This window comes from Panthera uncia, chromosome A2 (genome assembly GCF_023721935.1).
Source record: "Panthera uncia isolate 11264 chromosome A2, Puncia_PCG_1.0, whole genome shotgun sequence".
Lineage (NCBI taxonomy): Eukaryota > Metazoa > Chordata > Mammalia > Carnivora > Felidae > Panthera > Panthera uncia.
The window spans coordinates 113,543,750-113,566,006 of record NC_064816.1 but is presented as its reverse complement, the minus strand read 5'-3'; the positions used below and the strand labels follow the sequence as shown (position 1 = coordinate 113,566,006).

At 39.6% G+C, this 22,257-nt stretch overlaps 1 protein-coding gene across 3 annotated transcripts in view; it reads right to left on the bottom strand.

Moving 5' to 3' along the window:
- Positions 1–2,415: 2,415 nt before the first annotated feature.
- Positions 2,416–22,257, bottom strand: part of SNX10 (sorting nexin 10) — a 73,562-nt gene continuing 53,720 nt past the window's right edge. For all 3 annotated transcript variants that reach the window (XM_049641625.1, XM_049641624.1, XM_049641623.1), the window contains exons 3-7: positions 15,307–15,393; positions 11,594–11,694; positions 11,096–11,194; positions 3,279–3,491; positions 2,416–2,807 (exon numbers count right to left, since the gene is read on the bottom strand). In XM_049641625.1, the coding sequence (XP_049497582.1) occupies positions 2,726–2,807; positions 3,279–3,491; positions 11,096–11,194; positions 11,594–11,694; positions 15,307–15,393 (582 nt within the window). In that variant the 3' untranslated portion in view covers positions 2,416–2,725. The remainder of the gene's footprint in view (positions 2,808–3,278; positions 3,492–11,095; positions 11,195–11,593; positions 11,695–15,306; positions 15,394–22,257) is intronic.

The following is a 22,257-nucleotide window of genomic DNA, read 5'->3' as shown; positions in this document are numbered from 1 at the left end:
TTAGAAAGAGAATAAGCTTTTGTTGTGTTATATTTGTCTTAAAACTGTAGAGGCCTTTTGTGAAAAAAACTGTCTTCCATTTATAGCTGAAATACTAAAAACCTTATTTGTACCACAGTAGCTCCATAATGATGAATCCTTAAGGCACCAAAAAAACGGAGTTCAAAACAACATTCAATTTACTGTTGGATATAACTGTAATTGTGGCGAGGCTAAATGAATTTTATGTTCTCAATAGCCATAAAAGAAATTTTATTCTTTTACCTTACTACAGTAAGGTTATTGCATATCACTTGTTTGTATTTAATTATTCAATAAAATGTGCATTAGGCTTGAAAAGCTCCTGCAAGATATTTAATATCTTAAGGGACATAACTATTTAAAGATAAACATTTCTGCTTTTCCTTGGCAATTTTTAAAACTTGTAATTTTAACTAGAATCTAAGTCACTTTCTTCCAAGTGAGACTTTAAAGAAGCCCTAAGTAACAGGTTGTTGACTTTCCTTGTCGACACCTCCGGGTTATATAGAAAACCAGTTCTCAAACAAAACACACAAACTGGCTTTATAGGTGAATCATTTACCCTTTAAGAACTAGCCAGGGAAATACAGTTCTGCTGTATGTAAATCATAAAGCATCCAAGATTACATTAAAAATAGTTTTAAATAAACATCGACTTAATTTAGTTACTTAGTAACTACTTTTTTTTCCCAAAGAAAGCTTTATAAAATTACGCCAGAGAAAAATAAGAGACTTGAACATAGCAAGAAGGCCACTGGGGGCTGAAGTTTACCTAAATATCTCAGCTGCAGAAAATGAGAAGCCAGTGCTTACAAAACAACCAAACCCAAGGCTAACAACCTCAAATGTGTACAACTATACTGAGCAGTAAACCAAATCTTACCCACGTTTCTCATTAAAATTTACTGCTTGCTCAAAAACACCCTGAAATTAGGTGGAAGTCAAAAAAAAAATGCATTCTCTTCTATAAAATAAGTGATCCAACAAACTGAACTTGATTTTTTCACGTTTAATGTGAAAACGATGATCATGTGAAGGTTACATACCACAGTATTAGGCATTACTTAATATCAACTTTAATGGCTATGTTACATCATCTAAAAATATGACAACTGGTGGCACATTACATGCTGTTGAAAACTGCTGTAAAACAGAAATAATGTGAATTCAGACACATTGCCAAACAAGCTGGGGATCGCTCTTACATGGCTAGATGGCAAACTTCACAGGTTAGCAAGATAAAAAGAAATTGCTCCATCTTTTCCGCCCCCATGTTAAAATGAGTCTTAGATGATAAAATAACAAGATCCAAGATACATTAAATAAAAATATTTACAAAAGTTCAATAATGTTTTAGACCAAACAAAAACAAAAAAGGAAAACTTAAGGAAATCATTCTTGTTCTAAATTTAATTTATTTTCTGTTCTTAGTTACGAGCACTTCAAAGGCTTTTTAATAATACAGTCACTTTTAAACTCCCAGTTAAAATGAGGTGAGGTAACATTTAATTAAAGCAACAAGTTATCGCAGTTACGTGGAAGTGTCTTCCCGGTAGTTTGAGAGACGCTTCACACCATTCAACAGAGAAGAAACTTGGATAATTATCTCAAGGAAACGCTGCCTCATCTGAAATTTGAAGTTCAATGTAGTTTATCTAAGACATTTTATCTTTGGGCCACTAACAAAGAAGACATTTTATTAAACTGCGCCAGTCCTCAGGCAGATGCCTTAAAAGAAAGGCTCTTGAAAAATGAGTAATTCTTAAATTAGCAAGTTGATATTCTTTTCTAAATGATGGGAATGTTTATTGAAAACATTAAATGTATTACTTTTTATAAGATCCCACTTGTAACTTAAAAATAAGTAACAAGTAACCACCACTGACACTGAAAGTTATCTAGTGATAAGAAATTGCACATTTAGTCAGAAAACAGTCAACCTGGAATTCTAATTACACGCCGGTAATGAAACCACAGTACCTGTTTCCAGAAACCAGGTGTTAAAGCTTAATGTGAACAATGCAAATGTATTTCTGAATCTATATATTGCAAGTATGAGCAAAATTACGAGCACGATTTCTGTTTTCATGTAAGACGTAAACATTATTTTACCATGTCTCTAGTCATAAGGTACATTTTCCATCTACGTGTGAAATAAAATACTGGAAAGGCGAAGCTTCTTAAAATATTTCAAACACCCAAAGCGAAGTGTTTTGCCAGTGCAGGGGAGGTGCCCAGAAAACATCAGCCACATGTCTGAAAGAGGCCGTCCGGTCGATGCCGTCAGTCTTCATACTGGCTAAGATCATACGAGCTGGGTTTATGCTGACGCTGTCCCACTGACACGAGAAGGAAGGCGCTTTCTGGATTTTCAATGCTGCCTATTTACCTATCTTTTCAAATTCAGCAAAACCAACTCGGTGCTTCTAAATGTATGTGGCATTTCAGTTCAGGACAGGATCTAGTTTTACCGATAATGTTTGCCTACAAAGGAGAGTTGCATTCGCGGGCCTTTAGCTTTTTACAGGAGCTTATCCAAAATAAGACAACATAAAAATACCACTAATAAACAACCCAACGTCTTTAATTAAATACCTACTATCATGACAGGGAGCATTAGGTAAGAAGCTATTATTAGTGAGCTTGCTTCTCCACGACTGGACGTAATTCACTATTCCGAAGATGGTAACATCAGAATTCTTTTTCAGGATTCCTGCGGGGCTGTGCTCATTTTACATCCGTGTGAACTGCTGTCATCACTACTGTGTCCGAGCCCAGAGGATGAACTGGAAAAGAAGAGAGGGGGAAAATAATAAAAAGAGGAAATTGGTTTTCACAACACACTCAAAGCCTGAGTAACAGAGGAGAACTTTAATTATCTCCAGTCACAAAGAGAGACAGGAAATTTGGACTTTTAATTAGCCATTTGGAGTGCAGTTGGATATTTTTTTAGCTAGATAATTTAAACGCGAATAATTCAAGTCTGACTAAATGAAAGTCACATAATCAGAATGCAGATAATTGAATTTCTACTGCGTTCATTAATTCAGTGTGGAGGTGTGTGTGAAGACTACTATGATGAGCTGTCACAGCTCAATAAAATCTCAGTCAATTAATTTTTTCATTATCTTAATATTACATCAACAAAACAGTGAGGTGCGTATGCATATACACACATGTACGTGTATATGCGCACGCACACGTGCGCTCTGTATCATACAGACGCATACACGTTAACTCGAAATGCAAGGCGATACCTTTCTGAGTCATAATCTATATCATTTTCTTTTTTCCCTTCTTCATCTTCTTCAGGGAAACGTCTGTTCATCAAGGCAAACTTGTGAATTGCGTCTTCTACCGAGTACTTCGTCTGCCCGGAGACGCAGGCCTCAATGTCTTCCGAATTCAAATGGCTCTGCAGGAAGAGGTGAAGGCAGCTGTCCGAGAGCAGAAGCGCGTTCTGTAAGACCCTGGGCAAAAGAAACAAGGAGACATCCTCGGTGAACAGGGGTGGACAATTCGAGGATAGGAGAGAGGAGAAACGTTAGAAATGTGCCATCGCTATAATTTCTCTACTATGGCAAACTTTGCATCAATTACAGACTCTGCCTATTAAAAGGATGAAAGCATATGTTAACTTTTATTCAATTATTTGGAAATTTAGGTGAGTAAAAACACGAAGCTAATAGTTAACAACATCTGTTAAAAGAATAACTTCAAGGACGTTTCTTCAGTTTAACCATCTGTTATGACCGTGTGGATTAATTATGGAAAGATTCTGCTGATAGTCCTAGAAATTTATTCTACTTAAAAAAAATTTTTTACTGCCAACCAGCATGTCTGTTCTGTGATCTTTATTGGCTAGGCTGTCATCAAACATCAAAACTTTCCACTGCCATTAAAAATTATATTAAAAAGTCAATACGTTTCTCAGCATGTTTTACATTTTAAAACTTTACAAGTATACTTATGTACATGTTTACAACAGCTAAGTTGAGAGGTGGCTTTTTTTGAATACCTAAAATCGGCGAGAAATTTCTCCATACTCTGCAGCAGCACTGTGTATCTATGTTATTAAAATAACCATCAAATAAAATTGCTCCCAGCTAATTTTACCGTATCTATACTTAAACCATGATGATTCTGTGGTAAGTACATACTAGCCTTCCCATATTCAAAGTCAAAGTTTACAACGAGTACAGATTTCAACCAGTGCATCAGAACTATACGGAAAATTAAAAATGACTCTAACAAATCCATACATGCTCAAATTCATATTATTACTGAATGTGGGTTTTCTTTCTGAAATGCATGTCTTGGGAGGGGAAATGAAGTCAGAGTACACCCTTATTTTTATTTTTTTAAATGTTTTTATTTATTTTTGAGACAGAGAGAGACAGAGTATGAGCAGGGGAGGGGCAGAGAGAGAGGGAGACACAGAATCTGAAGCAGGCTCCAGGCTCTGAGCTGTCAGCACAGAGCCCGATGCGGGGCTCGAACTCATGGACTGTGAGATCATGACCTGAGCTGAAGTCGGACACCCAACCGACTGAGCCACCCAGGCGCCCCACCCTTATTTTTAAATGAAAACCTGTTTCATATTTTCAGGAAAGATCTTGATGTATGATAATTTAGTCTCTACAAATAGTCCAATAAAGATATAATACAAGGCACTCAGACCAGATGGAAGGGACAAAACTAAAATACTAAAACCTGAGCATAATTTTGCCCAACATGGGATTTTTCATAGAGAGCTCTAAGAAAAACAGATTATGTATGTCAGGCCAAATGAACCTTGCCTTATAGTCTGCATTTTTACACAAATAATTAGGAAAAGTGAATCTTTTCTGGCCATTCATATTAATTTACTTAAAATCCAAGGTCATTACAAGATTTCCTTTTCTTCAAAATAAAACAGAGGCAAAAGTCTAAACACGTACAGTATCACAACCAAAATGTAGCTTCGACAGGCTTACCAAATGTAGCCTGGGAAAATATTCTTTACTGGCCCCACGAAAAGGAAAATGAAAAGCTTTGTGCGTTTTGAAAGGGCAAAACTCTCAAGCAAAGCAGCTAAATACTTCCCTTCCCTCCGTGTCTTCTGCCCTGGCTTCTCCCAGAAGATGAGCGTGTCACATGGTAAAGATTAATTTACCAAGTACAAGTAGTAAAGTAGTAAATCCCTTTTACTACTCTTTGAGATTTATTTTCTACATTTACAAATGTTTACCACTCTTGTTTTAAATACTTGAAATCAAGAGAAGATTTATGTGGCAACAGCCCATTAATATGAACTTGCATCCACTGTGAAGTTTGCACGGAGTGTTTCCTGCGCCCTTCTGTCTGTCAGTGGTTTTCCTGCCAGCCAGGGTACAAGTAACTGCTCACAGGATTATACTTACTGCTTTATTTCTGTTGGAAATGTGTTTTATTTTCTTTATAAAATAATGGGTAATCCTTAAAATTGATTTTAGATGGTTCGAGGCATTACACCACAAAAGTAATGAGCACTAATGCCAATGATATTGGACACAAATTCATTTTAGCTTTATTTCACGTCTAAAGCAATTCTACTGAGCCTTGAACTGCTCACGCGCTGTTATTAACTTGCTGGTAACCTAACACACGGGTACAGCAAACAAAAGTGATCAGAGTCCAGGTTGATCGGGACCTCAAGGCTACTGTCCTTTTTCTTGAGCTATAATTCAATTTCCAATTTTACTGTACATTAGACTCATTATTTCCCAGTGTTTTCTCTTCTGCTCGCTACTGCCATCTGGAGGACATGCCCGTGAAAAGCGAGAGGGAGCCCGCACACACCCAGCTCACAATTCTGAAGTGGGAGAATGTGGCTGGGGAGGCAAGATCTGAACACCACACAGGCCTGGAATTCAAAGACAGTACATCTGAATGCCCGCTGGCTGGCTAAATTTATGCTACCATACTCCATGGGTATGGCCTTTAAAGAAGCAAAATAATTTTTTAATGTACTTATGATTTTTTTTTTTACTCAGATAATTCATTTCACAATTAAAAATACAAAATTTTGAAAGCATTTTCCCATCTGGTTCAGTGAGCGTAACCAGTTCATTTTAAGTAACACCTGGTTTACTGTATTTCAGAGAACATTGTGACTGCCATCATCATAGTATTAAATCCTATTTTTACCTTAGTCATATTTGTGCCACACTTTCCACAAACAAATCTAACAGCAGAAATTAACTTCAAACTTAGTATAAAGAGTACTTTGTAAAATGGTCAATAAAATGTCATCTTTATAAGCCTCCATAAAAACAAATGTATACAATTTTCAAGCCTTTACAAAAGGAGCAACAAATAGCCTCTAGAATTTTAGAGGTATTTCTGAAAAGATATTTACAACATGAGTCAAACGTTATTCCTTTCCCCATAACAAATTTAAACTAAACAAAGCAAATCTTGTTTTTCCCTTGAATTGGACACAGTTGAAAATCTGGTTTTCCTCAACCTGATTTTATTAGGTGTATTATATACCAGTTCAGTTGGGAACAATATATAGCTATGCAAAACCATTTAATCCTAACTAAGGATGCCCTGTCTACTGAACCCAATATAATGATATATACACATGTGTACAGTGTGGAAGGTTCGCAGTTGGATGTAGGGGAGAAAGAATTTAAGTCAGCCTGTTTACCTCTTACCATGAGGGGAAAAAAAAAAAAAACAACCTACAAATCTTCTCCGAAGACATTCATGATCTGTGCTATGGTGCCCTCTATTGAACACAAAGACTTATATTGTGTGTGTGTGTGTGTGTGTGTGTGTGTGTGTGTGTGTGTGTGTTTCCATGGTATCCTTTCACAAAAAACTAATATTCCTTAAATTTTTAAGAAATATAAAGCTATAATAAAAAGTCTACACTGTAAGGCACATGTAGTTATATTAATGGGATGAATTCAGCAAAAAAGGAAAGCTGGCTCCCATTCATGATATGAATCAAACAAAAAATTAGTAGGACTGCCATGTTTATAGTTAGGGACTTACCAACACAGTTTATCATTTTAGTCCATAACTTTCTTTTCCCATAACTATTAGCAGAAGTGACTTACAATTTATAATTAGCTAGGGAGGGAAAATCCAAACGGGAGAGTATAGCCAAGATTGAGGGAAAATGAATGTATTTGAAAAATCTCACACTCATACTGACCAAATTTAACTATCATGTAAGAGTTCTACTAATTATAAACCTGCCAGATCCTAGAATGAATATGCCTCCACCTTTCCTCTAACTTCCTTGTTTATAAAAGTGAGATGATACCCAATTCCTAATATTATTGTAGGACCTGAGCTAAAACATGCAAAAAGCTAGACACAAAAGCTAGCAAGTGTTCAATAAACAGTATAAATTATTATTCTTTGGCACCTAGTCAAAGGAACAACTTTCCAATTCCTTTATGAAGACTGGCCTGGATGCGTACTTTGTTATTAAAGATGTATTACTGAGGTGCCTGGGTGGCTCAGTGGGTTAAGCGACTGACTTCGGCTCAGGTCATGATCTCATGGTTCATGGGTTTGAGCCCTGCGTCGGGCTCTGTGCTGACAGCTCGGAGCCTGGAGTCTGCTTTGGATTTTGTGTCTGCCTCTCTCCCTCGCTCTCTCTCAAAAATAAACATAAATTTTTTAATAAAAAAGTATTATTCCACCTTAAGATGAATATATATATAGTATACACACATATGTACAGAGACAGCAGCAATTTGGTTTTAAGGGGTTTGAACATATATACTCTTCTTGGTTCATAACTTCAAAACTTACATAAAAACCAGATTTAAAAAATACATGCGATGATCAAAACAGGGAGGGGGACAAAACATAAGAGACTCTTAAATATGGAGAACAAACAGAGGGTTTCTGGAGGGGTTGTGGGAAGGGGGGGATGGGCTAATTGGGTAAGGGGCACTAAGGAATCTACTCCTGAAATTACTGTTGCACTTTATGCTAATTTGGATGTAGTTTAAAAAAATAAAATTATCAAAAGAAATACATGTGATAAATCTACAGCACAAGTATATATCACATTTGAATGCTGTGGTATCTTCCCTCTCAAGTTCCTAGAAGTACTACACAAAAAACAAGGTACAGACCATTGACAGTAACCACTACTTAGCAGGTACCTCATGGGGCCTCAGGGGATGTCAAGCTGGGGTCAGGACACGGCACTGAGATGGCACTGAGACCGCCGAGTTGCAAGTCACATCCCGCTTCCCAAAATGGACTTGGGCTCAGGGGATCCCAGGGGAAAAGAGCTGGAAGGTTGCTACTTCTACACAGACTGGATGGACAAAGCTATGCATCCGAATCCGAGGGACACAGAAGGAGGGTGAGGAGGACCTGAAGGGGCCATGGTATTTAGGCCATTTAGGTCGGGGGTGAATCCGGCCGTGTGGTATTATAGACTTGTTGCTTCCTTCAGGTTCAAACCACGTAGAAGCACCAGCTTCACTTTTAATGTGAAACTCACCAGCTTGGAGACTAATGTTCACACACCACAGTGGAACAGACACCACAAGCGAACTTGCTGTCTCTTCTCTGATTTGACTTCTGGATGGTAACCCAGACCCAATTTTAATGAACCTAGCCATCCCCTGGTAAGTACATAGGACTTTCCCACTAGAATGGAAGCTTCAAGTGGATAAGGATTGGTGTCCATTGTGCGCAGTCGGAAGTAGTCACTTACTAAATAGGTTTCCAGAGTCCTTACCAATGCATCATCTTAACGACACAACCAACTAGGGCAGCAGTGAATGTGCTACATCATCATACCCTTTACAACAAAGGCACACAAGAATTAAGTGACTCTTCCAAGGTCGGATGGCCAGAAAAAAATTAGGAGTTGCGACTTATAGGAGACCTGGAACCCAGCTCTTCAAGCTCCTGATCCAGGATACTTTCTGCTATGATGTATGCATCAAATTCAATCCGCAAACAGCCAAACGACACAGTATGTAAAAATAACCAAGCACAAGCCTAAGTGCACTGCAGCCAAATGACATTGATTCAGTCATTAATTTGGCAGATCAACTGTGGAAAAAAGGTCGTATTCAAAGCAGCGAAGTGATTCCTGGTCAAAAACACATGCCCTGAGCTTAACTCAATGTAAAGACAGAGACACATGCTGTTCTTTGACCTCCAAAAAGGAGACTTCTCTAAGGAAGACAAGCGGCCCCCGAGTGCTGACAGGGACTGCAGGATTTGGCTGTCCCCACCCAGGCCCCACTGCCAATGGCCAGTCTGCAGCTTCCTGAACAGCATCTGCACTGACAGGCCGTTCGGCCAACTTGGACAACTGGGGCCACATCTTAAGGGAGACGCCATCAGCCACCTGGGTCTCATACAGACAACAATTAAAAGCAGAGCGGTCTCCAAAGGAAACGGGCAGAAAAAAGTTGACCAGGCCTTTGTTCCGTCATGCCTGTGATACCCAAAAGAATACCACTGTAATGTTTTCTGAGGACTCGGCTTGGTTAATGGGTTCTTATGGTCTCTTGTCATTTTTATTCCTCTGTTCTTTTTCCTTTCTGGCCCTCCTTCAATTTATAATCGTGGATATTTCTGTATGTCTCCATGACCCCTTCCAAGGAAAGACACTATATCAACTTAATGGAAATAAATATTAATATTCATGTGCATACTTAATATCCAAACCCTTTATGAGTGAGCCATATGGGGAGAAGGCAGTATATTATTTCAGGCTGGCTCTAAGGTCCCATGGAGTGAATGAACTCAAAAGGAGATTACTGCAGACCCTGAAGTCAGGAGAAAAAGAAAGACAGCTTAGGAAGCTGGGCCCTGCCACTAACCAGCAGTCCTATGACTCAGCCTATTTCCTTATCTATAAAATGGGAAGTTTAAAAAATTAGCTCAAAGCTATTTCATGTCTAAGTGGATCAAAACAATAACAGCCAATACCACACATGACATGTCACACTATTGTGAGTGCTTTCTATTCATTAACTCACTTCATCCTCTCAACAACTATATGAAGTACATACTATTTTTAACCCCATTTTATAGATGGAAAAAAAACAAAAGCACACAGGAGGTAGAAAATGCTCCCAGCCCCTCAGCTCATAAGTAGCAGAGCCAAAATTTGAACCCAGACAGTCTGGCCTCAGCGTCTGTGTGCAAACCAAAGTGCTGTCTCACACGATGTGTATTCTAGCATTCCGGAGTGGGGACAGAAAGAAATTATAGCGGTGAGAATTCAAGTCGTTTTAACTGCACTGCCTACCATCACCAAGCAATCCAGAGTTAATAACCCACCGGGACTATTCAACCACCAATAAATACTCCCTTATAAACATTCCCTCCAAAGAGGAGAGTTAAAGTCTTCCTTTAGAAGAGCCCAGAACAGTATCACTTAGCAGCCAATGCACTGGAGAACGGATTTTGGTCTGTCGATCCGAAATGTTGTAAATAAAGATAGTTTTTAAGTAGCACCTTTTTAATAAAGCATGTTTGCTTCCTCGCAAATTTTACTTTTGTCAGCTGAGTAGTAATTTGGCTCTGCTTTACAGCTTCAAGGACCACAGATTTATTCATCACCAGACTCAATTAGCTCATTGTTTTCCTTCTAGAAGATGTGGTCCCAGATGTGCACGATAAGATGTCAGCCACAAGATGGCGATCTAATATAGGAAATGAACTACTGAGCTAGGCTCTAGATTATTATTATTTTTTTTTTTTTTAATTTTTTTTTTCAACGTTTTTTATTTATTTTTGGGACAGAGAGAGACAGAGCATGAACGGGGGAGAGGCAGAGAGAGAGGGAGACACAAAATCAGAAACAGGCTCCAGGCTCCGAGCCATCAGCCCAGAGCCTGACGCGGGGCTCGAACTCATGGACCGTGAGATCGTGACCTGGCTGAAGTCGGACGCTTAACCGACTGCACCACCCAGGCGCCCCGGCTCTAGATTATTATTAATATTTGGAACACTGATATTCTTCTCCCCTACATAATTATAGGACACTCAACTTTTGCAAAGCACTTTGCTTACAACTCCTGTATGGCCGCAAGAGTTTCTGCACACTTACTTTCTGAGGAAATCTTCCAAACCCTGACGGCGCTGATCTACATGCTGGCGATTATTCATGTTGAAAAACAGGTTTTTAGATGGAAGTTCTGGCAGTTGCCTTAGGAAAAAGGAAAAAAAAATTTTTTTAATAATCAAATCAAGGTGGGTTAGGGACAAAATTTCTCCAAGCGAAAGCAAATTATGTTATAATTATCATATAGTTGTATATATTATAGAGTATATATAATAAGGGTATAAGATAATTAATTAACTTAAAGAAAAACCCATTTTTAAAAATTTTTGAGGGCTTTCATGGTCAATACTCAACAGGTTAGTGAAATGCAAGTGATAAATTTTGTATTCAGATGTAGCAGCCACAAAACTAACTAAAGCTATAGATGGCAATCAAGAAGCCTATCAAATCCTTCATGTTTTCTGAATCTTAATGCATGACGAATTTTAAAATATTGAATATAATAATAAAGCCTCCCCAATATCACTTATTTAAATCACTTACACCAGCAACGCATTACTTTGGAGTCTCTGCCTCAGCCACACAAATTCTCTGTATCTTCTTCGCACACAGGATGTTTTCATTGTAAAACACATGCTATTGGTCTGTTTGAAGAAAAAGAAAAATACAAGCCCCATTTAAGGAAAAAATGTTTTTTCCTCCATCTCGAACTCACCAAATGTGCCCATGTTCATTTGCATAGGATTTAAAAAAACCAAAAGCACAGTTGCTCTTGTGCCAGATTCCAATCTTGCACAAAGCCCACCACTATCTATTACATCCCTGAAAAACAGCCGGGATGACATCAACGCGCAGTGTTGCCCTGGGGCAAAGCCTGACCCTGCCGTCCCCTGAGTCCTGAGGTAGCCTCCTGCTCACCTATTAGTACTGCTTTCAAAGATGAATCATAAAAATTAAACAAATCCTGCAGTCTAAATGACCAATAAAAACTCGGGGTCATCCCTTCCATTTTAATACCGTCCACCCATGAGGCTGGAGAAGCCTTTGGGAATTAGAGACACCTTCTTATGGCCCTTGACACGACACCACGAGAAGCCATCATATCCTTGATACGGCCATCAGTACAGATCACACAAACCACCAGGTTTGGTGGTTTTCAGGCATCCTGAAATCACTTTTTTTTTTTAATGTTTATTTCAAGTAGGCTCCACACCCAGAGCGGGGCTTGAACTCACAACCCTGAACTCAAGAGTCTCACGCTCTACTGACTGAGCCAGCCAGGCACCCCCTGGTATCACTTTTAAACAAGAGAAGAGCATTCTCCTTCTCTACTAGATGTGCAAGGGAGTGCGATCCAAGGTAGAGAGAGGCTTGTGGTGCACAGGGACAATTATACCCATGGGGAACCCACGTGCCAGTTCTGGCCCTGCCATATGGCAAGTCACTTAAACTCTAGTTTGCTGAGTGGTAAAATGGGGGTGAAGTAGTACACACCTATTTTACTGGGTGGTCATAAGGATTGATGGTAAGTACCTGACAAATGTTCTCTATTAATACTGTTATTAGATAGGAGATGTCGGTTTGCTTCCAGCTACCCTAAGGCAGACTTGGAAAAGCCACCTACAGAGTCCCCATCCTAAGCAGAACAGCAATGCTTCTCTCGGGGTAAACCCAAGACCAGTAAATACATGTTTCTCCTTTCTCCTTTGTGTAAAACAAGAGAGACTGGCAGATACCTGACTAATGGTTTCGTAAGATTTCTGTTCTCTACATTTATTTCGAACTTCTATTTCATGATCTTTACCCTGCCAAATGAGAGTGTTTTGGGTCCCCAAGATTTTTATTCTTTCAAAAATCATGATTATCCTACCACTTAGCACCTAAGCACCCAGCAGTTGTTTCCCTTGGCGAGTGTGAGTGACTATGTGCCTGAGTTCTTAAACCACCCCCACCCCCACCCCCACCCCCACCCCCATGAAAGGTACGGCACAGCTCCTGGTTCTCCTAAACTTGATAAAGTTCAGGAAACCTTAGAATGCAGACAGATGAAGAGATCTGCCCCCAAAGGAGCTACTGGTCTAAAGCCTGTCACCTTTGACAACACGGCAGCAAAACGCACAAGATGGAGTCTGGGGCACAGTAACATTCTGTGTGTGGATTTCAAAGCTTACTACGGCCTCACTCTAAAGTGACCCCTGGGGGACTGAGTCAGCAGACCGTTCACACCAGGACGAGTGTCCTAACAAGGCCTGGGCAGGTGTCCTCTAGAGGACCAGGCCACTGCAGGGACTCCTGACACCTCAGGTAGGACTGAACCGATTTCAACTCCCTTTCATTTCTCTGTTCTGGATTATTGTGGATGTCAATAATGTGGGTGTCAGTTGGAGATCCACCTGGCACCTATGCCAGACAAAGGTCCATCCATAAGTCCTTCATTTGCAGGACAAGGTTAGGAGAGCATATACAGTTCACTAGTTTACAATTCTAAATAAATGCTGAGATTCCACAGTCACCTGGTGTCATTTCTCTTGAGGTTCATTTAAATGGGTTAACTACCGGCTTCTCTACTGCAAAGCCCTATGGGTACAGCACCTAAATGAGGCTGACTAGAGCTCTCTAGTCCCCCCCACCCAGGCCCCCACCTCATTCCTAATCATAAACAGGTATGGATAGTTAGGACCAGACTATGCTGAGATCACTAATTTTTAAGTTCCTCTAAATCTGTTTGCTTATTCTGTTATCTCCCAAGCCAAGAAGATTTAGTCATTGTCAATGTACTAGCATTTCAGAGAAACGCCAGAACACCACCAAATAATATTTGTGGAATCTATCATTTCTGGCTTGAGACAGACATTTCTGAATTCACCTAATGCAACTTATGTAGCAGAGAAAAAAAATCTACGCTTTCATTAACTCTCTGAGGATAATTAAATTTCATGTCTCCCATGAAGTGTGATAAGGACACACAAATTTTTCAGAAGAAGTTAAAAAGGCAACTAAAGAATTACGTTTCATTTCCAAATGCTTACTCTTACATACTCATAATTTTCCACACAGAACACATATCTGGTGGGATTTTATGAGTAAAACCAAAACAAAATCAAAATACAAGGTATACCCTGGCAGTGGTCTTCAACACAATCATCAGAAAAGCAGTTCTAAAAAAAAAAAAAAAAAAAAAAAAAGCAAGCAGTTCTGAGTTTTTATTTTCTAAGTTGGAGAACTTTGAAAGAAAAAAAAGGGAAGAAAGGAGAGAAAAAAAAGTTTTATGGCTGATGCCTGGGTGTCTAATCTATCAATTTAACTATTTACAATGGGAAGATTAAAGGTGGCTAGATTTTACTTCACATTGCATACAGTCACAGATAAAATCTGAGTCTATGCTCCCAAGAGAAGTCTGGACTAAATCAGATGGGAAAAGGAACCTATCTTCACGATCAGGTCCAATAAACTATAGCCTGTGGGCCACATCCAGCCTGCCACTTAGCTTTGCAAATAAAGTTTTATTGGAATACAGTTACATCTATTCATTTGTGTATTGTTTAGGACTGCTTTCGCCCTACAATAGTGGAATTGAGTAGTTTTGAGACAGAATGTATACTCCAAAGCTGAAGACATTTACTACCTCAGTGTTTACAAAAAAAGTTTGCTAACCCTTGTTCAAGATGATTACAGAAGGCCATACACCACACAAAAATGCTCAAGATTATGATAAAGTATTACTTCCAAATAAAGTACATCATTTCTAGTTATTTACGTATGTTAATTACGAATCTAGACTAAGGCAAAATAATTGCACGTATTTATTTTCCACTTTCTTATTCTACATATAAAACCACTGCACATCAGTTTCCCAGAAAGCTCTATATCCTCTTAAAACCTAAGATTTATCAGGCAATCTATTACTCAGAAATATGCTATAACAGATCATAAAGAAATACCATTAATGAGCTATAAATACACTTTAACTGTGAATTTTAGATGTATTCACATATTCATACATGAAGGCAATAAACTTTAAAATATTAGTATTAGCAAAGGTACAATAAGCAATTCTAATGAGTAATTTTCCAACTTTAGGAACCAACTTACTACTCCATTTGAGACACAAGCATTAGTTATAATCATCCAAAGTCAGTTATTTGAGATAGGAACATTTTTACAAATATCAATTTGAAGTATAACAGTGTGTCCCATCAAATGCATGATACCTAAAAACTGCCATGATTTCTGCAGACTATTGACTGAATACTTACATGAATACATATCTCATAGTCAATATAAGAATGCCAAAAGTCCTCCTTCTGAATCCGAGGATCTCGAACCCAGACACTTACAAATTCCTGTAAAGGCATCATAAACAAAGGAATATGTTTCAGAATCGCGAGCAGGGCTGGAAAGAAGGGAGAGAAGCACACAGTACTGGAACAAAACTGAAATGAGCTGTGGTTGTTCATTCTTTTAAAAACAAGAAGTAAAGCTAATGAATCAGGCACTATGGGAAGTCCAAGAGCATTTCTGCCACAAATGGAATTTTTAAAATGGTGTAAATCCAACCTGGGGGTCCTTCTAGGGAGTCTTACAGGTTAATGAAGACCGTAATAAAGTAACTGATGTGTCATTTTGAATCATGAAATACGTTCAGATTTTTCTCAAATCTTACTTTTCTTTCTTTTTTTCACTTTCTTTACAGCAGCCATTTCTTACTTTTTTCATCTCCCTACGTTAAAACCATAGGCCCTGGGGCACCTGGGTGACTCAGTCAGTTGAGCGTCTGACTTCGGCTCAGATCATGATCTCGCAGTTCGTGAGTTCGAGCCCTCAAATTCGGGCTCACTGCTGTCAGCCTGTCAGTATAGCGCCCGCTTCAGATCCTCTGTACCCCTCTCTCTGCCCCTCCCCCTCTTGCGCTCCCCCCAAATATAAATAAAAATAAATAAGTGAAATAAAAAAACTATAGGCCCTACCTGATATATCACTTCCTAGAAGAAAATAGAAGAGTGGCAAAGGACATGGGATAAGCAAGCAACGGAAGATGAAAATGACTTTCTACACACCCCACCTTCATGAGAATAAGCAACAATAACTTAGAAAGATGAAACCCTTTAACCCCATACTTTTCTATTTTTTTAAATACACTTTCCCTTATAGTAAATAATTTCACCTTCTTAATAACCTCATGTTATAAGTAAAAAGAGATGTTAAAAAAAATACCTGGTAGACAATCTTGTTCCTTTCAAAAGATAACAAAAATTGGAAATACAGGGTAAAATTTAAAACACAATGGTTTCCAAAAAGTGCTCTTTACTAAATATTCTTAGTATAAAAATATGACATCATATACAACAAACGATTATGTTTGGCATGATAAATCTGAAAGTATTAATTTATTCGCTTGGTGATCACAAATTTGCTAACTGAATTTTTAAATCTTATTACTTATTTTTAAAGATTTCATTTTTAAGTAAGCTCTACACTGAATGTGGGGCTCAAACCCACAACCCGAAGATTAAGAGTTGCACGCTCCACCAATTCAGCCAGCCAGGTGCCCCAAATTCTTTCTAAAGATATTATTTTTAGATAATCTCTATACCCAACATAGAGCTCAAACTCACAACCCCAAGATCAAGAGTTGCATGCTCTACCGACTGAACCAGCCAGGCACCCCTAATTCAATTTATTTTTTTAATTTTCTTAAGTTTATGTATTTATTTTGAGAGAGAAAATGCGAGTGAGCTGGGGAGGGGCAGAAAGAAAGGGAGAGAATCCTAAGCAGCTCTATGCTGTTAGCACAGAGCCCAATGTGGGGCTCCATCCCATGGACTGTGAGATCATAACCTGAGCCAAAGCTGGATGCTTAACTGACTGTGCCACCCAGGTGCCCCAAATTTAATTTTATTTTAAATATTTCAACTTTTTATCTAAAAAGGGGGGACATCAAAGCTGAAATCTTAGGCTTCTGTTACTGCTTTGTGCTGGCACATCTGAGAGGCAGGCTCTGAATGTTTGTAGAGCAGAAGCAGAAGAGAGATGATGGTGTTTTCTGGACAGAGTACCTCTATTCTGTTACACAGACCATAAAATGATCATTTTTCAGCCCAGGGAATTTTTTAAAAAGGCGAAAAAAACCAGCTCACATTCCCTTTTGACACCTATGAAGTTTCACCTTTTTTAAAATTTTTTGTTAATGTTTATTCATTTTTGAGAGACACAGAGAGAGAGAGAGTGCAAGCAGGGGAAGAGGAGAGAGAGAGGGACATGCAGAATCCAAAGCAGCTCCAGGCTCTGAGCTATCAGCACAGAGCCCAACCCAGGGCTTGAACCCACGGTCCAGACCGCAAGATCATGACCTGAGCCGAAGTGGGATGCCCAAATGACTGAGCCACCCAGGTGCCCCTCAAATTTCACCTTCTAAGGCAACATAAACTTTGTTCTTGAATTTGAGACTTCTGCCCTACTGCCTGCCTGAAGGATACAGGGATTATGAGTTAATCTTCCCAAAAGTCTTACTTTAAAAGCTTTCCTTATGTATTTTTTTTAAGTCATTTAGAAGACAGATAATAAAAATAAGACAACATAGTGATGCTCTTTTGGCCATTATTTCTCAAACCCCCTTTTTTAAAGTTTATTTTTATTTATTTTAAGAGAGAGAGCAAGTGGGGGAGAGGCAGAGAGTGAGGGAGACAATCCCAAGCAGGCTCCATGCTGTCAGCACAGAGCCTGACGTGAGTTTCAAACTCACCAACCCTGAGCTCATGACCCAAACTGAAATCAAGAGTCAGACACTTAACCAACTGAGCCCCCCAGGCGCCTCTCAAAAGTACATTCTAAATTGTAAGAGAAACTGTTCAGAGATGGAAACTGAAACAAACCCAGGCACCCTGCCCTTAGTCTAACTGTCATTTCCGTCTCCTGTGAGTGTGTGTGTGTGTAACTCATTTCCCTGCAGTACTTTTCACACACCCAGAGTTCTTAATGGACTAATCATCAATGAATCAATGAACAGAAGGGAAAATAGGTTAGGAAGAGAAGACCAGAATCCAAAGCAGACCACATTTATCTTTCCAAACCATGCACCTCCCCCCTCCCCCACACACACACTTAGAGCTGCATTCTGGCTTTCATGGGCCTTGGGGACTTTTGCCTTCATGAGACCTTTCTGCCACACACACACCAAAAAAATAAATAAATAAAATAAAAAATCATACTTTATAACCACACTGACATAAAGAGGAATATATTAATATTATATATTAAAACCTTTCGTTTGATCTGAAAGTTCATTTTATTTTTCTGGTTTAAAAGGAAATTAAAACATTTTCAGTGGCCGACCAACACATGAAAAAATGCTCCACATCACTCATCATCAGGGAAATACAAGTCCAAACCACAATGAGATACCACCCTCACAGCTGTCAGAATGGCTAACATTAACAACTCAGGCAACAACAGATGTTGGCGAGGATGCGGAGAAAGGATCTCTTTTGCACTGCTGGTGGGAATGCAAACTGGTGCAGCCACTCTGGAAAACAGTATGGAGGTTCCTCAATAAATTAAAAATAGAACTACCCTATGACCCTGCAATTGCACTAGTAGGTATTTATCCAAGGGATACAGGTGTGCTGTTTCAAAGGGGCACATGCACCCCAATGTTTATAACAGCACCATCGACAATAGCCAAAGTATGGAAAGAGCCCAAATGTCCATCGATGGATGAATGGATAAAGAAGAGGTGGTATCTATCTATCTATCTATCTATCTATCTACATACAATGGGGTATTACTCAGCGATCAAAAAGAATGAAATTTGCCATTTGCAACTACGTGGATGGAACCGGAGGGTATTACGCTAAGCGAAATTAGTCAGAGAAAGACAAATATCATACGACCTCACTCATAGGAGAACTTTAAGACACCAAACAGAAGAACATAAGGGAAGGGAAGCAAAGATAATATAAAAACAGGGAGGGGGACAAAGCATAAGAGACTCTTAAATATGGAGAACAGACAGAGGGTTTACTGGAGGGGTTGTGGGAGGGGGGGATGGGCTAAATGGGAAAGGGGCATTAAGGAATCTACCCCTGAAATCATTGTTGCACTATACACTAACTAACTTGGATGTAAATTAAAAAAAAAAAAATTAAAACGTCTTCATGTTTTAATGAAAACCCCTAAAAGCAGTGTGGGCCTTGATCACCACTATGCCTACACTGAGCAAGGCAGGACATTGATAACAGCAGGCAAGGTTATTGTGCATGCCCCCACTCCATCCCTCCACCACCCTACAGCCAGAAGGCACCCAGTCATCAGGTCACATGTGGGCCATGAGCCCTCACAGGGTGCTAGCAGCTCCACTTTTCCACTGGAGAGGCCGGAGTTCCTGAATATACCAAAAGGGGAATTAAATATTTCCAACGGCTCAATGTTCTGTATTTTTTTTCAAATGTTTATTTTTGAGAAAGAGAGAGAGAGAGCGCGCGCTATGCACGCTAGCTAGGGAGGGGCAGAGGGGGGGGGGGACAGAGGATCAAAGCAGGCTCTGCGCTGACAGCAGAGAGCCTGCTGTGGGGCTCGTACCCACAAACTGTGAGACTGTGACCTGAGCCGAAGTCGGACACTTAGCTGACTCAGCCACCCACATGCCCTTCAGTGTTCTATATTAATAGCAGAAGATATGCACCTGTTAGTGAAATAGTGGGTCTCTACACAGACTAAACAAAAATGAAAAGAAAAGGAAATCCATTTGTCAATGTGTACAAACTTGTGATTAAAAAAAAAAAAATCTAAACTAAAACTATAAAACCCACAGTTACTACAGTGTCACAACGCCCCTGACCACTCAACATTCTATTAATCGATGATGGTAGCAATGACAAATAGTTCTGGGGAAAAAAAGGGGGGCTTTTATTTCCCCCCACTATCTGCTTGCTACAGCCCAACCATTAACATGTAAGCTTTGAGTAACATGTCCCGTTTCATGGAAAGAGCACTGAATTTATGGTCACAAGACTAGGGATAAATTCTGGTTCACGACATTCTAAATTATGAACTTATTCACTGAGCCTCTGTTTCCACATCTGGAAAATGGGAATAATGCCTGTTTGAACAATATCCCAGCTATTTGTTACAAGTATCAAATTATAAAACACCAGTGGAAACCCTGGGAAGTTTTTCATTAAGTACTACATAAAGGTAAAGTATTATTACACAGAAAGGAAAATGCTTAAAATAAACCCAAAGCATTGAGACCTTCCCACAGACACTGGAAATAAAAAATTAAGCTAAATCAATTGTATGTGTTTCTTAAAGTACAAAAAATTATTAATTTAAGAACCCAGCAGCAAACACACTAACACTGTAATTTTTCAGCAAAACTCAGACTGACCTAAGGATTTCACAGTACTTGCTCAGAGCAAGCGCCTCATAATATTTATAGAAGGGATGGACAACATAATGAAAAATTACAGTAAAAAAGTCTTTTCTTCATCTCAATGGGTTGGAATTCTCAGACTCTGCTATTATTGTTACTTATTAAAGTCTACTCTTTACATAGGGAAGGACATGTTGAATACATATTCAAAAACTTTGCTGGGGGAAAAAAAGTCTTGTAAGAGCAGCAATGTATTTTTTTTAATGTTTATTTATTTTTGACCGGGATGGGGGGGGGTGCAGAGAGAGAGGGAGACAGGGAATCCGAGCGGAACCCAACATGGGGCTTGAACCCATGAACCGTGAGATCATGACTTAAGGGGAAATCAAGGATCAGACACTTAGCCTACTGAGCCACTCGGGCCCCCCCAAGAACAGCAATGCATTTTAAATGCACATTTAAAGTCAACTATGGTGCTAAAACTCCAAATATTTTTTCAATCTTGAAAATTTTTAACTTGGTAGGAGGGCTAAATTTCCCTATTCTTTTGTGGATGGTGAGCTCTTCCCTTCTCACTCTCTTAAACATCGCTAGGGCCCTGAGAGCCACCCCCAGCTGCTGTTTTTCACACCCAGATGCACTTCCAGGATGATCTCATGCAAACATATGCTTTCGAGCACCCAGCAGGAGCTGATGATTCCATCCCCAGCCCAGCCTGGGCGTCTCTCCACATCTCCAGCCTCTTGCCTAGAAGTCTCACGAGCACAGAGTCTATACCATTGCCACACACCGCATCCTTCTCCCCCATCTCATCTCCAGCAACCCCGCCCGAAACGCAATTATGCCAGACTTCGCCTGCACCCAGGTCATCCCCCACACTAAGACAAGAATGGCCCCAACGCACACATCTGGGGATGTCACTTTCCTGCTAAAAGTCCTTCAAAACCTGCGCCATAATTTTCAAGATCAAGTTCAGACTCCTTAGGTAGCACAACATGATTTTCGCTCTACTCATGGACAAAGGCTAAACAAAGGTCGCCTACATGACATGCCAGTTCAGCCCTCCATGCCTTTGAACATACTGTTCCCTCTGCCTGGACTGCGATCCCTACCCTACTTTCCGCTTTCTTCTTCATCATCATCTTCCTCTAGCCTTCATGGTCTGCTAACTCCAATTCTTCTTTCAAAATGCAACTCAGTCTCTGGAAATCCTGCAGTTCACCCAGTCTGATTCATCTGACCCTCTTCCGAGCCTCTAACACCTCCGGGCACATCCTGGGCACTGTCCCTACTTGCCACAGCTTACTGTGCTGTGATACCTGTAGGTCCCCTCTCTCGGACACTGAGGTCCTTCAGGGTAGCCCAGGCCGTCACAGCCGACCTGGGTGCCTGGCACAGCCAATGCATTCCATTAATATCACCTAATGAATAAATGAATGCCTGCAGGAATGAATGAACTGCCTTCGGGAAAAAAACAAGATCCAACCTGAACTGGAATAATATCCTCATCCGCTTGGGTTCTTGGACTCCGTGAATTAATGAGAAGTTATTTAGCAGCTGGTCTAAAGTTTATCTTAATTTACCAAACCCCTTCCTCTAAGGGTGTGCCAATTAACAGCATATGGCTACGCGAGCGATGTTTAAGATCTATGAGAACAAACTGTTTTCGAGCACCCTAAAGAACTCTAGAAGCACCTATTTACATAGAAATAATTGAAAATCATCCTGATAGCTTCAATAACTTGGGTCCCCGAAGACCCGTGCCAGACGACAATTTGTTTGCCTAGTTGGAGTTAAAATATGTACTTGAAAGTAATAAAAGTACATTTATTTTAAA